General features: G+C 42.2%; 1 protein-coding gene across 7 annotated transcripts in view; it reads left to right on the forward strand.

Annotated features, from left to right (window-relative positions):
* The window catches only part of ACSBG1 (acyl-CoA synthetase bubblegum family member 1), a 41000-nt gene extending 26776 nt beyond the window's left edge, over positions 1–14224 (forward strand). For all 7 annotated transcript variants that reach the window (XM_017816770.1, XM_017816769.1, XM_017816772.1 and 4 more), the window contains 9 exons: positions 1676–1756; positions 4405–4554; positions 6940–7116; positions 7623–7804; positions 8869–9102; positions 9659–9876; positions 12015–12154; positions 13146–13392; positions 14009–14224. In XM_017816770.1, the coding sequence (XP_017672259.1) occupies positions 1676–1756; positions 4405–4554; positions 6940–7116; positions 7623–7804; positions 8869–9102; positions 9659–9876; positions 12015–12154; positions 13146–13392; positions 14009–14085 (1506 nt within the window). In that variant the 3' untranslated portion in view covers positions 14086–14224. The remainder of the gene's footprint in view (positions 1–1675; positions 1757–4404; positions 4555–6939; positions 7117–7622; positions 7805–8868; positions 9103–9658; positions 9877–12014; positions 12155–13145; positions 13393–14008) is intronic.
* The last annotated feature ends 618 nt before the right edge of the window (positions 14225–14842 follow it).

Raw genomic sequence — 14842 nt, forward strand, 5'->3', positions numbered from 1 at the left:
TTCATTTCTTGATGCTGTGTTGGTCCCAAACACCATATACACTCTCTGTATCATGGAACCTTTTATGGGAGTGTTCTTACTCAGAAATCCAGTATCTGGTACTTGAGCTCGTGGGTGCCTTGCTGCCCTGTCCTCTCCAGTGTCTGTGGCTCCAGCAGAGCTCACTGGGTGGTTCACTGCAGATTTCCTTGGAAAAACTCACCTTTTGATCCCATGGTTATACTATCACCGCCTGCTTCTCTTTTGCAAAGCACAGCCCACTGGAATGAAGAGATTACACTCTGTAATTGCAGATTTGTAAAGGCCTGCAATTCAAATATGAAGTGTGCCAGTGTTCAGGATTCCCTTTCCAAGGTATCATCTCATCCTGCTTGCCTTATCTTGTCATAGTAGCCATTAAGGCTGTCGAGTTACTGCACTTTGGTGGCATGATGGTTAAATAGTGTGATGGTTAAATGAGACAGACCTTGGTGAGAAAGGAGCAGGAGCCTCTTTAGGTGACCAGTCACAGTTTTGACACGACCCTTGAGCAGCCGTGACTGGGTTTCAGCAGCGGTGCCAGAGGGAAAGACCAATTTAACAAAAGGATCCTGGTTGCAGGACTTGGGGAGGAGCCCAGGAGCACAGGCAGCAACCTGGGAAGGGCTTATCTGTCTGTCAGGTGTTGAGGGAGGCCCCTGGCTGGAGATGACCCATCAAACTTGCACCAAATTGCAGTTTGCTGAAGCAAGGGGGCCCTTCATAATGGAGTTTTCTGCCAAAAACATGTACCTGCCACAGAGTGGGGGTTTTTCAGATGTATTTGATATATGTTATGCATTAATTACTTTGTATTTGTATTAATTACTTTGTATTTTGTGGCTCTGTTTTATATGTGATTTGTAGGAAGACAGGTTTTTAGAAAAATTCTAAAATTTTTAAAGTTTAGAAAAAAACAGAGGGTTTTTCAAAACATTTTTTTCCTGGAAGAACCCAAGGCTGAAATGATAACACACCATTTCACTTGCTGTCCTTCTAATAATGTGCACACAATGGCTGCCATCAGTCCACTGCTTTTGTATTGGCACAGGTGCAGCTCCAAATGTGGTCAGTGAGGCAGGGGGGCCCAGGGAGTGGAGTGAAATGAATGTTTTCTGCAGGCCATGCAAAGCACACAAAGAGCTCCTGACAGCAGCAGCCTGTCTGCCTGTGGCTTTATGTCCTCATGTATCCTTACACTGTCCATATGGCTCCATTTCCTTTTTTCCTTGAGGAAGTAGAACTTTTTTTAGCACCTGAACACCAGTTTTTGCTGAGGGACTTTGTCGCAAACCACAGCAGTTGGGGTCAGCTTCCGGCTTGATCTACACAGCTCCTTGATGTGCCCTGTTGTGCACTGTGAGAAAGGATGCTGAGGAGCCATTTTGGGTGTAATTTTCGGGTTTTTTTATTCTCTTTGACTGAAACCAGATTTTCTAGAGCAGACTGTGCAGACTGTGTAGTCCCCTCCTCCTTCCCCCGCCTCTAGCTGAGCTAACTGCGGGTGAGTTCAGGGGAGAATGTTTGGGGGTGGAGGGAAAGAGGAGGGGGTTTGTGCCTGTCAAGCCATTACAGTTTGGCAGTATTTTAGTGGGGAAAAACAGCCCACGCAAGATATGAATAATAAATAATAAATTTGTCTTAAAAAATCCAACAGATCTGGGATCGCTTGCCACACTTGAAAGCTGTTGTGCTATATAAGGACTCCCTTCCAGAGACACATCCAAATTTATATACGGTATGTGAGTGCTAGAACAGACTTACAATTCGGGGGGTATTATTTATTTGAGACATTTCTACTATGCTTTGTCAGCACAGTGTCATTTAGAATGCATTGCTGCATTCCAGCAGACACGTTCAAAAGCTTCATCAGCTTTTTTCTGTTTAATTTACCTGTAACTTCATGTTTGATACTTCACATTTAAAATTAGCGATACCTTGCTTAACTCTCTGTCTTGTGTCCTCTTGGTCTTTAACTTGACTGGTCTGTTAAAACACCTATTATCCCCACCTATTCAGGTGGGAATGTGTACTCACAAATGGTTAAAAATAAAAGTTGTCCCCTGGTGAAAACTGAATTGTGGTGAGTTACACTGAATCCAAGAACAGAGAATGCTTGTTCTTTTACAGATGATAGTTGCATTTTGTCTGCACCAAATATTTCTGGTGATAGGCAACAAGTGAAGAGAAATGACTATGGACTGCACAAAGCAGCACATTTTCTTAGTACATGTAGAATATTCCTATTACATGTTAAAAATAAAAGAAAAAAAAGACAAAACCAGGATGAGAAATTTCTGAGTGGTAGAAGTTCAGCCTTTAGGAAGTATGAGGGCTTGAAGCAAAGCAGGTTTTTGGAAATGTGTTATTACAAAATATTTTGAAAATAAGTAATTCTTAAGCAATAAGAATAAAAAAAATCCATATTTTAAGTTGACTATGGATGATCAGATTTTAGGCTAAAAAACTTCGACTGTGGAAAAATATATTAATGAAGAGTGAACAGTACAGAACTATTTTAAAATATTTGCAATTTTGATAATCTGATAAGAAAAAAAGTCTTCTGACCTTGCATAGAAGTTAATAATAAACAATTACTGTTCCAATACTGTACATACTGGTATGGAGCATCTTGGTACAATAAAAAAAATACTACAAAGATGATCTTACTATTTATATTTCTTAGTAAAAAGATTAAGTGCTAGCATTTACTTCTTGAACAGCTTGCTGAACCCCCAAATGCCTGAGAACTGCTGTGTTTTCCAGCAGCCCTGTTCCAGTGCTGTGCTGGGTGTGTTCTCAGCAGAGCAGGGGAGCTCTGAGAGTGTGTGACAGCTGCCATAGTTTATGTCATCTAGAGGGAAAATTAGAGACCAGATGACCAGAGGCAGAAATGACTGTTGGTTCGGGTTGATGCAGAGCAAACCCCCCAGCCCACGGGGGGTTTGATAAGAGGGGGTTGTGGGGCAGGGTGACAGCTCCCGTGTGACGAGGGGCTGCTGCAGCGAGGGCAGAGCCTCTTTCCAGAAGGCAAAGGCAAAGTCAGACCTGTGTGTGTGGGACTGTTTGACACCGTCTGGGGCGGGTCCTGCTCGGTAAACAAAGCCTGGGCAACACATTCACAGGGATCGATGCATTCCGGGGGGAGAATACACTAAGGTCAGGAAAATGGGGGGAAACTACATCCTTGGCACCGCCACACTTTGCAGGAGCTTGGGAGATTGATGCTGCCACATTCCATGGGGAGGGATGGAATGGGACAAATCTCTGCTTGCTGCGGAGCTGTGCAGTTACAGCCTCTCTTTTCAGGCATGTGGTTGTTGGAAGGAAGTGTAAAACTGCTGAATGATCCTTAGGACAGCCTTGCCACCTCAGAGAAGGCAGTCAAGGGGCAGCAGAGGCTGACTGTTGTAACCTTAGTAGCAATGGCAGAGGTCTGAAAGAAGCAATGAACTCCCCTCAAGCACAGGCTCTCCGTTCTTACCTCTGCTGTCCTTCAGCTCATCCCCATCTCTGCTTTGTGGTCCTAGATAGAGCTCCAAGAAATCATGGGAAAATGGGGGTGCTGCACCTTGCATTTAAATAGCACAGTTCTGTAGCACAGCAGCAACCACGTGATTGCAATGGCAAACTGGCAGTTTGGTTATTGATTTTCTTTTAAATTTCAATTAACTTTGAAATCAGTGGTGCACTTAGCAGCAGAGCAGGGGTGTGCAAAGGAAGGAGCAACCAATATAATACAGAGGATCAGGCTCAGGATTCTTCTGGGCAGATTTGTGTGGCACAAAAGCCCAGTGTCATAAAAGGTTTATCTCACTCTAGAAAGAGCCAAATTTGAATGGAAGTTGTGACCAGCATCATATGCTCTGTTTCCTATAAAATAGCAGATAATTTGGGCTAGCATTCCCACATCTAAATAATGATGCTTTTGCAGAGAAGCTTTCATCCAGTTGCTTTATAGATATATTTATATAGAGTACAATGAATTATATATGAGAGGGCACAAGTGTGCACTTACCTAAAAATGTTGCATCCAGCTTCCTTTAAATAAGACTCAAAATCATTCTTACAGTGTGAGACAGTAGCAGAATTTTAGCCTCCATGAGTGATCCCTATATCCACATTGGAGGAGGAATAGTATTACTGTTCCCTTCTTAGGCATTGAAAAGGCTCATGACAGCACAGTCTGTTTGCAATTCACACATTAAGGTCTAAGCTAGACTTACCATATTTGTTACATAGGCAAGATCAGGGGAAACTTGCCTTGGATACAGGTTCAAACAAGGCACTGAACTGTTCTGCCACTTTTGGGAGGGGAAAGATGCAGCACTGTATCAATTCATAACAAGCCACTTGATATCCTGTATTTTCTCTTACATGTTCTAGATGGAGGAGTTCCTGGAGCTGGGGCGTGACATATCTGATGCTACTCTGGATGATATTATTAACTCTCAAAAGCCCAATCAATGCTGTGTGCTGATATACACCTCTGGGACAACTGGGAAGCCCAAAGGAGCCATGCTGAGCCATGACAATGTATGTACTTCAGGCTCTTTCTTTAGCAGAGAAATAGCAAAGCATGAAGACATTTATTCCTGTGGTTTGAAATGACTGTACATAGCAGAGCCCTGAAATCCTTTTGTTTTTGCAACACGGGTACCGTACTGCAGAGCAATGTTTGAAGTGCAGTCAGCTGTTTCTGGTAAAGTATAAACAAGGTAGAGAGTGAAACTCCATTCAAACCAGCACTTCACAAGGTTGAACGGTTCTTCATGAATGTGAAATTTTTATTCACTGGATTTCTTGTGAGATCTAATGCATATATTCATAAATAAAATTCACAGGTTGACACGAAGTCTCTCAGGAGATGTAAAACAAATCATAGACATCAGCCAGCTGCTATCAAAACAGCCTGATGGACTGCTTTTGCAGATTTTATTAAAATTGGGGGTGGATGTGTGTTGTTTGTACTTCAGCATTTTGTGTTCTTAGGCTTGTATGCAGGTTTCTACACCTGTCACTGGGGGATAACACAGCTCTGGTGCACAGTGCTGGTACTACAACAGCCCTACCTGCATTCTTGCAAACAGAAAATTTCCAGTTATAGAGAAAAGCAAGTTGTTTGCAAAATGGAGTTTTCACAGAGGTCAGCCAGCAGAGATTTGAAGTGTAGTTGTTTTGGGAGTTTATATATTTAATTTTTCATAAGGTGGCTGAGTGGGAGTGGAAGGTGGTAGGGAGCCTTTCTGAATACACAGAGAATCTGTGAAAGGGCTGGTCTAAGTTGTGGCCTCTCCCCTAAAAATGAAGCAGAAATTCTTGCAGACATGCACACTGTGAGCAGCAATTCACCCAAATGTAGGGAATTAGTACAGTAGTATCTGGAAGCAGAACGCTGTGGACTTGACAGACAAAAAAAGACTGATGTGACGTTGCAAATCTATGCTCTTCTATCTCAAAGGAGCCTGGTGTCATTGCCATGCCAGCTGCCAAACTATTCTTGGCTGCTGATCACAAACAGGCTATTTTTATGTTGACAAACACTGGAAGGCATGCTGTGCCTGTAGCTGTGCTGCTGCCTTCTTTAGTCAAAGCTGTTTGCCACTGTCCCTGTGCAAAACCGGTGCTGAGTCAGTGCTCCATGCACCCACTGACCTGCTGTGAGGTTTGGAGGGCAAGCAATGAATGGACACATCTGAAAGACATCCCATTCTTCCTGCTGTGTGAGTCTCCCACAGCCACTTGTCCAGTGCTGCCTCTAACTTGGAGTGGCTTGGCCTGGTCTTAAACCCCTCTCCTGAGAATCCCTATTTCCTTAGGCCAAGTGTACACTTGTACCTTCTAATTTATTACAGAGGAGGTGGCAGGGATGTCCTCTGATAACAGGTATCACCTGTGATTTGTGCCTCTGCTCTGCCACCTTGAATAATCTCATTCCTCTATCCTGCACTACCCAGTTTAGATTACAGAGAAAGAGCTGTTTCTTTTTGTTGGTTGGGGTTTTCTGGTTTGTTTGGGGTTTTTTTGAGTGGTGGTGTTTGTTTTGGGTTTTATTTGGTTGGGTTTTTTGTGCACATACATCTTTTCCCTCATCTCTCGTAGCATCACATGTGTTTGTGGGTCTTCCATATGCTGTGTTCTGATAATGAAATATGCATATTTAGCATCCTTCAACTGCATCTTCTGGGATAAAGTGGGAATTGGGAAGAAGTGGGGGGAAGTATCATCCAGCTTCACTAAGAGGTCAAGGAGCACATCCTCAAAAGTATTAATGTATGTGCTGCCTCTCATAAGAAGGGGGGAGTGTATGTGTGTGTCACTTCTGAACCCCTGTGCTGAATATCCCAGAGCTTCCAGAGGAGCAGAGTACAGCTGCTGTCACCCTCCTTAGTGCTTGGCCAGGAGGATCAATACAGGACAAAGAGCTTGTTGCTAATACTGAATTGTCCTTTGAGCTCACTGATCACTGAGTATTTATTGTTCTTTTTTAGGTAAACACGTAGATACAGCACTGATGCAAAGTGCCAGTTTAAAAGAAAGTCTGCACAGCAGGAGAGTTGCAAAGGAAGGGGCAGATCCCTTTATCCTTGTCCATCCAGCCCATGCTGCCTGCTCAGTGTGTCACTGGGGCATGGAGAGTTGGTAGTGCTCACAGCCCAGGCAGGCAGCAGAAGCTCTCTGTGCTTTTGTTATCTGCACTTCTCTACTGCTGTGAAGGTCACCTGGCTTTGGCCTGAGTGTCCCCAGGGAGCTGACAGTCACTATTGCAATGTCCTCAGCAGTTGCTGTGAGCACAGGTTCTTCACAGTTACATTAGTGTGGCCTGAGGGTCCTTAGTTCATGTTAAAAGGAAAAAAGAAATAAAACCTCCAATCCAAACCCCTTGCCATACCTAATGTGTCTTATTATTTATTCAAACAGGTAACCTGGACATCAGCACACTGCAGCAGAGCAGCAGGTATGCAACCTGCAGAGGTCCAGCAGGAGTCTATAGTCAGTTATCTCCCTCTCAGCCACGTCGCTGCACAGATGTATGACCTGTGGACTGGTATCAAATGGGGAGAGCAGGTCTACTTTGCTGAGCCAGATGCTCTGAAGGTACCCTGTCTTCCATTGTATCTAATTAAGATTGCACTTCTTTCTGTTAGAAAGCATGCTAGGGAGAGAATATGATCTTTGAGAAGTGGTAAGGGATGAAGATTGAGCGTACGTTATTGTAAGAATTATGAAGTCCATTAGATTTGTGATCCAGTGCTCTAGATTCCAATTGAAATATATAATCCAGGCCCATAAGGTTCTTTTAAGGCCAAAGAGTAGGCATCTAAAGCAAAAGAAGTCTGAGAAATTTTTGGAGGAAAGGGAGGCAGGAGGAACTAACCCACCTGTGTGTTTTCCTTCTGGTGTAGGAACCTCCCTGGTGTGTCAGACCTGACACGTGTCAGTGCATATGTCTGACTGAAGAAGGTTCAGCAGTCCTTCTTTATATCCTACGTATTTAGTCATGTTCTACAACCCCTAAAGATGCAGGTTTTGCATCACCAAACCTCTTTAGGTCTGCTGTGTGCCTTTTGCAAAGTTTTGAAGCTATTTAATGATTATAACAGGGCAGCTTGATCAACACACTAAAAGAAGTGCAGCCAACAGCTCATATGGGAGTCCCCCGAGTATGGGAGAAAATCATGGAGAAATTAAAGGATGCTTCTGCTCAGTCAGGATTTGTGAAGAAGAAAATGCTGTCATGGGCTATGTCCCTTGGCTTAGAGAGGAACCTGAATGGCTCAAGCAGGTATGTATTACAGACAGTGAGACTTCCAGCAACTTGAAAGTAGCAATCTGCTTGTAATGGACTATCAAACCTCAGTGAGACTCTAAATATAAATGGGTAGAATCTGGCCTGGCAACAAAGCAAATATAATGCAAGAGGGAGGGGGTGTTTATCAATTACTGTAGCTGATCTTAAACACAAGTGAGTGTCAGAAGTGTCTCTCCCTCCTGCCTGAGCACACACACTCACTGACGCAGCCCCTGGCTCTGCTGGGACTGAACAGGTTGGTTTTCAGCTGGGACAGTTCCCTGCTGCAGTCCCTGCTCCCCCTGGCTGTGCAAGTGCTACTCACTGGTGAGAGGAAAGGGCATGAACCTGGAGGGTGTGTGTGAGAGGGGGCAAATTTTGGGGGACAGCCCAGACAGGCTGGCTCATGACAGTTTGGGATATGAGAGCTAAGAACATCTCATCTCCCTGCAAAAACCCAGGGACAACCCCCATGAGTTCTCTGAGCTCCAAGTACATTATCTCTGTTCTGAAGACCGTTGGTGTTTTTGTCCATAAGATTGCACAGATAAATAATGTTGTATAAATTCAAATACTAACTTAGTTCAGAATTCTTTCCTGTTCCAAAGTTCTTTAAAGCATGACAGTGCAATGAAGTGTGAAATTGCTTACGGAAAATGGTATTCCAAAAGATCATTCCATGAGAGTGCTTTGCTTGTCTGATCATTCAGCTTCTCAGAGAGGTCCTGCAAATTTCAGATTTTAGTGGTGTAGGTTCTCAGAGACACACTGAAGTGATGAAGAATCATGAGTACAAGAGCTGTGTTGTGTACAATATGTTTTTACAGATTCTTTATGTATTTGCTGTATTCAGATACCTCGGGAGTTGGGGATGTGAAAGCTGGAGCAATGAAAGACACTGGATAAATGGAAAAGGATGAATATGTCACCTATTCTTACTGATGTAACTTCTGTCAGCACCCAAAACCAAATGATAGATATGCCTCTAAACAAAATTTGTGCCTGATTTTGTTCTGAAAACTTCCTAGGTTGCTCTGACTTGTGTGTTTTGTACTCAGCAGTGACCTAAAGCAGCTCTGGACAAGGTTGGCAGACTACCTCGTGCTTGCAAAAATCCGCAGTGCTCTGGGGTTTTCCTGCTGTCAGAAGCACTTCTGTGGGGCTGCTCCTCTCACCACAGAAACACTGTATTTTTTCCTGGGTCTGAACATCACCCTGTATGAAGCCTATGGGATGAGTGAGACCACAGGCCCACATTGCCTGTCTGGGCCTTTCATTTACAGGCAGCACAGGTAATTTTACCTTTTTAATTATTATCTTTTTAATATGGCTATTTCATTATATCTATGAAAAGACTGTTTACTAAGGCCAGCAAAGGTCTTATGGCTTATTTTATTTTTTCTGAGTGCGCTGTCACTCTGTTGTGCCTTTGGGAGGCAGAATAACTTGCAGGTCAGAAGCTGAGCACATTGCCATGCCAGGAGCACTGACAGTGAGCCACAGCATTACATGCAGAACAGTTCCTAAATCTGCCTTATATCATAGCCCTGGCCTGGGGCAGGATAACTTTCAAATGCAAGACCTCAAATACAAAAGTGGTTTTATGCCTGAAGATACAGAGGGGGAAAAAACCAGCAAGCACAGGCAAGGCAGACTGTCAAAAAGTGCTTAGATACTCCAGCATCTCTGCCCTAGTGAATTAATATTCCATAACTGTCAAACAGTTTCAGCACGGTGTTGTTTGCAGTGTTTTGGTAGTTTCAGGGCTTTGGGATGTAAGCCACCTTATCAGTGTTGTGTTTGATACCTCTGTGCTCCCTGGGGGATGTTTCTGCTCTTCTCTGATAGCTGTGGTAAACCAGCCCCTGGGTGCAGACTGAAACTGGTGGACAAGGACACAGAAGGCAACGGAGAAATCTGCTTCTGGGGAAGGACTGTTTTCATGGGTTACTTAAACATGGAAGACAGAACAAAAGAAGCCTTCGATGAGGAGGGTTGGCTGCATTCTGGAGATTTAGGAAAGCTAGACAAGGATGGCTTTCTCTATGTCACTGGAAGAATTAAAGGTAATGGGCAAAGTCTTGCTCGCTGTTGTGGTAACTGCCCAGCACTGTTCAGTCTAATGGCAGATGTGGTCACTAAAGAAGTGTTTTCCTCTCCTGCCAGCAGCACTGCCCTCATAGGAAGGTAAAATAAACTTTCCCATGTGTGTGCTGTGTGTTCAGGGGAGGTTTCCCTCCAATCTGTAATAGGTGGAGATGATTCAGTTCCTATGATGAGGCTTTTTATCTCCCAGACCTTTACTCAGAATTAATTACAATTAGCAATATAAACTACTAACATGGGTCTAATGTGTCTTCTTTGATTTGAATGATTCATGAAGCTGTCCAGGCTCCCTTTGAATCTTGCTAAATTGTCCTAATTGCACATTAGAACGTTTAGACAGTAAGCAGAGGACACCTGTGTTCCCTGGAAGCTGTTACTGTAGGTCAGAGGTAGGTTCCTCTGATGCCTCAGGTGATGTATTTGCAGATAGTTGAAGCTTGAGAGCAGAAGGGAAAGTTAAAGCTAAAGCAATGAACTGAGGTGTTACTACAGTACATTGACAGAAGTGTCAATGAGAGTCACACTGGTCACTTGATTACTTGGGAGCTTTTTTCCCAAAACACATTCGAGGAGTGGGATTGATCACAGGCAAGATGAGACTGAAGAAGGTTTAAGAACAGAGTATCATCTCAGAATGTAGAATGAATCACAAGGGAGATAACGTGGATGAGTGAATCTGTCACAGGTGGCATCATGTCCTGCTAGGAATCAGGACTTAGGTTGCTACTATTAATAGCCTGCACCAAATGCAGATATCTTGGTTTTAACTTGCTTTCTTGTCTGATTCATTTTCCTTTAGTGTAGCAGTTGACAACCAATCCATCTGAACATTTGTGTTTCTCTTACATCTGCCTTGATTGCTGGACTAAAAGCAATTACTCTAAATTACAGGATGAGCAAACCATCTGGGATAAAATAACCATATGCCCAGTTTCATTAAAGTTTTAAATTCAAGTCCAAATAAGGTAAAATCTAATAGAAAAGCTTTTTTTTTTTATAGTGACTACAAGGGGAACTTCTTCCTTCGCTTATCCATGTCTTATGAGTTTTAGGGCTCATGAGCTCAAAGATGCAGCTGAGAAATCCCTACAGGGGGTATTTTAGAGGTGTGAAAAAAAATGTTGCAGTTATTATAGTTGTCTGGATCAGCTGGGAAAAAGCTGACAACTCAGACAGTGAGAAACTAAGGGCCAGAAATTGGTAGAGGGTCTAAGACAAAGACATGGCTATGGCAAAAGGAGGGTGGAATGAGAGGAAAAGTTAGACCTGGAAAAGTTTGTCTGCACTGCTTGTTGAAGCATGTTTTGAAATGCTGCAAAGACTGTTATTTGAGGACAGGGAGAAGTCACCAATGCAATGAAAGCAAAGAGATGGGATTTACTTAGAGAATAGTCAAATTTGTAATAATTTCACTGAATATACATATCATACTTCAGAACAAAGGTATTCAAATAAAAATACACATTCCTTCATCAACAGAATAAGGTATCACTACCATTGTTTACAAACCTTAAGAATATCAAGATTCCAGTCTGTCATTGCATTCTCCTCATGTCAAAAGTAGGGCAGGAATTGCTCCTTCCTCTGCAAATTTCCTCTCCTGGCTTCTCCCCCACACTCCTCTCTCCTTTTGCTTTTGTGGAGCCTTCCTGCAGCAGTAACTTATTTTTGTCTGACCCCTCTTGGTGGATTTAAGAATTGGTTTTAATCCTGACGTTAACAATGAATTTGCTTTTTGGTGAGATAGCAACGATAAAACAGAAGGTGAATCCTCTGCTAATTTGGAAGAGATGATGTCTCACAGAAAAATTCCAGGTTATGTAACAGTGCCTTGGGAATAACCTGTTACTGGATTATGTGAAACATCATCTGGACCAAATATGTTATACTGAGGGAGATCTGAGAATTTGAGCACGTTTGAAAAATAGTAGCATTTTTGTTTGGAAGATAATTAGTAGGATTTGTTGTCTTTGGAAAACATCTTGGGGAAAAAAAAATCTCTCTTATTCTTTATGTCAGAATAAGGAGAGCGGGTCAGTCCAGACATTAGCCTGGAATTTATTTGAGTTCAACTAATAGCCTTTCTTTTTTTGCCTAGATTTGATTATTACAGCTGGAGGTGAAAATGTGCCTCCAATTCCAATTGAAGATGCTGTTAAAAAAGAGCTCCCAATTGTTAGTAATGCCATGGTGATTGGGGATAAAAAGAAGTTTTTGTCAATGTTCCTGACCCTAAAGGTAAACCAGTTTTAATATTGCTTTTGGTGACATTACACACCTGCACCTAAAAGAAGAATAATTTTGAACTATTTGTAAAAAGACCTAAAATTACATAGGAGATGATGGCAGGGGGGAAAATGTACAGCAACTACAAACTAAATCCTGCTGGGTCTGAACCTCTGCTTACATGACCTGCTAAACATCTACATATTCACTGCTGTTTCTCCTATGTATATAATAAGAGCTGTTTTTTATTTAAATGCAGACTTCTCAATTAAGAAATGCTGCAAGATTGAGAAGTCTCTGTACAATAATAGGTTTTATTCTGACAGACAAGCAAAGCCAGCAAATGTTTCTGATACAGGCAAACCCAGAAACTTCCCAACAGAAGCATTTCTCTACAACTTGTTATTTTTATGACACAAGAAGGGTGACTTTAGAACAAAATAATTAATGGCCTTGCTATGGTATACAATTCTCTTCAATTGAGAAATCACTGTTTTCCTAAAATATTTGCACTTGGTGTTCTGTGTTCATACTTGAGTGACTGACACTGAGGTTTTTTTCAAGTTGTTTACCTCTGTGACTGATACTCCCTATCTCCAGGTACAATAGAAATGCTAATTTAAGAAGTCTAACTTAAAAGAATGCTTCTATCTCAAGCTGTTTACACCACAGTAATTCCATTTAGTGATGAGCTAAATGTTTCCCTGTATCGATGGAGTCATCTGGAAAATATGGCAGAAATTCCAGGTCTGTAGATGGACTCTATTGCCTGATTCATTCACACATTTCAAGTCTGTTCATGTACGTTTAAGCCAAAAACATTTGCATTTGGTAGCCAAGAGGAAAGAAAAGCACCACCATCTGTAGGTGTTCCTGCTTTTTAATGCTTACAGAGTGTTTGTGTGTTTGTGCTGAGCCTTCTCAGTCAGGGAGGACTCAATTAGGGAACCTTCAATGCCTTTAAGAGGGAGCATTTGGTGATTCACTTCATTTGATATTTTAGAGTGAGCTGGACCCAGACACATCTGATCCCACTGACATTCTCACTGAGCAAGCCAGAGACTTCTGCCAGAAGAGGGGCAGTAAAGCCACCAAGGTGTCTGAGATTGTAGCCACCAGAGACCGGGCGATCTACGGGGCCATCCAGGAGGGAATCAACAGAGTCAACAGGAACGCCACCAACAGGGTCCACTGTATCCAAAAATGGATAGTCCTGCCAAGGGATTTCTCCATTTCTGGGGGAGAACTAGGTAAGATTTAACTGCTTTATACTGAGGTACAGTTTTGCATGCCAGGTTCTGGGTACAGCCACTAGAGGGAAGGGACAGAACGCTCTGCAGTCTGTGGTAAAGGATATAAAAATGGGAGTTTTAGCAATGTGCACATTTGCAAGTACAGCTCTTGTAGTTAAATTTCAGATTGCTTTGGGTAATTAAGCAGTCAATTTTGGTTAATTCCTTGGGCAGTATTAATAACTTTCAGTAATAATACTACAAGTTTCTCATTTAAAAGAAAAAGAGAAGCAAGACAGTGAAAGCCTGATAATGGAGCCTGAAGCACATCACCAGGCTCTCTGAATGAACTTGGAATTGTTTAAAAGCTTTCAAAACCCTCACTCTTTATTTTTAATGATAAAAAAGTAGTAGTCAGTTATAACCCTCTTATCTGCAGCTCCCTTTGAGGTTCTCATGCTTACATGGAGCCTTACATACAACACTGGCTTCTCACTTTTAGCATTTATCTACACTCAAATTGGGGTATGTGCTTCCAGCAGGCTCTTCAATAAAAAACTCAGGCACCAAAGCTCCAAGTGGGTAAGAATTTCTGTTCCCATTTCTAGTATTGTGACTCTCTCTCTGTTTTAAGGTCCAACAATGAAGCTGAAACGGCTCACGGTGCTCGAGAAATACAGGAATGAAGTAGACTCCTTCTATGAAGAGTAGGAAGTCTTTCATCCAAGCATTAAGAAAGATCTGTGAGCAAAAGAAAGTATTTTCTAATCAAAAGCATTAATGGAGATTTATGCCTTTTTGGGGTCTGTAGTCTATTGAACCAAACCACTAAAGCTGCTGTGTCAGTTTAGTTGTTCCTGATACTCACCCGATCATTTGTCCTCTTTTTACAGAAGCATCTGCAGTGTGTCCATTTTCTAATACCATTTTTACTTTATGACCTAAATGATTAAAACATCCTTCTGTGTTGTATAAACTGGGTATAACTAATTAATTCCTCTAGACTGAAAAACCATTCTTTTATATAGTGATTTTCCTATTTTCCTTTTTCCCTGTTGTTCCACAGGCCATTGCCCATAGCTCAGGATACATTCTGGCAGTTGGCAGTACTGCTCAATAAAACTGCCAGACCACTCCAGTGAGAATTATTTAAAAAAAAAAAAAATCAAAAGGGCTGAATTTTTTTTCTCCTCCTACACAGGAGTTTCTTGTTGTTCACCAACACATTTCAGAACCTAAAGGGTTCTCTTCCATTTCTGTAGTGGCTTCTGTGAAAACAGCAGCTCATTTCTAAGTCCGTGTTGGAATAAGCATTACTATTTCTCCTAAAAACAGATAATCAGAACAGTTGGGGGAATAGCTCCCCAGGACTGGAAGACATAAAGCAGTAAATATAGGAGCTCTCCCCTGGGAGTGCTGTTTAGAACAGACACTTCTCTCAGATTGTTTACAGCGCTTTGCTTTAAGC

The sequence above is a fragment of the Lepidothrix coronata genome, unplaced genomic scaffold (genome assembly GCF_001604755.1).
Source record: "Lepidothrix coronata isolate B3197 unplaced genomic scaffold, Lepidothrix_coronata-1.0 Scaffold58, whole genome shotgun sequence".
Classification (NCBI taxonomy): domain Eukaryota; kingdom Metazoa; phylum Chordata; class Aves; order Passeriformes; family Pipridae; genus Lepidothrix; species Lepidothrix coronata.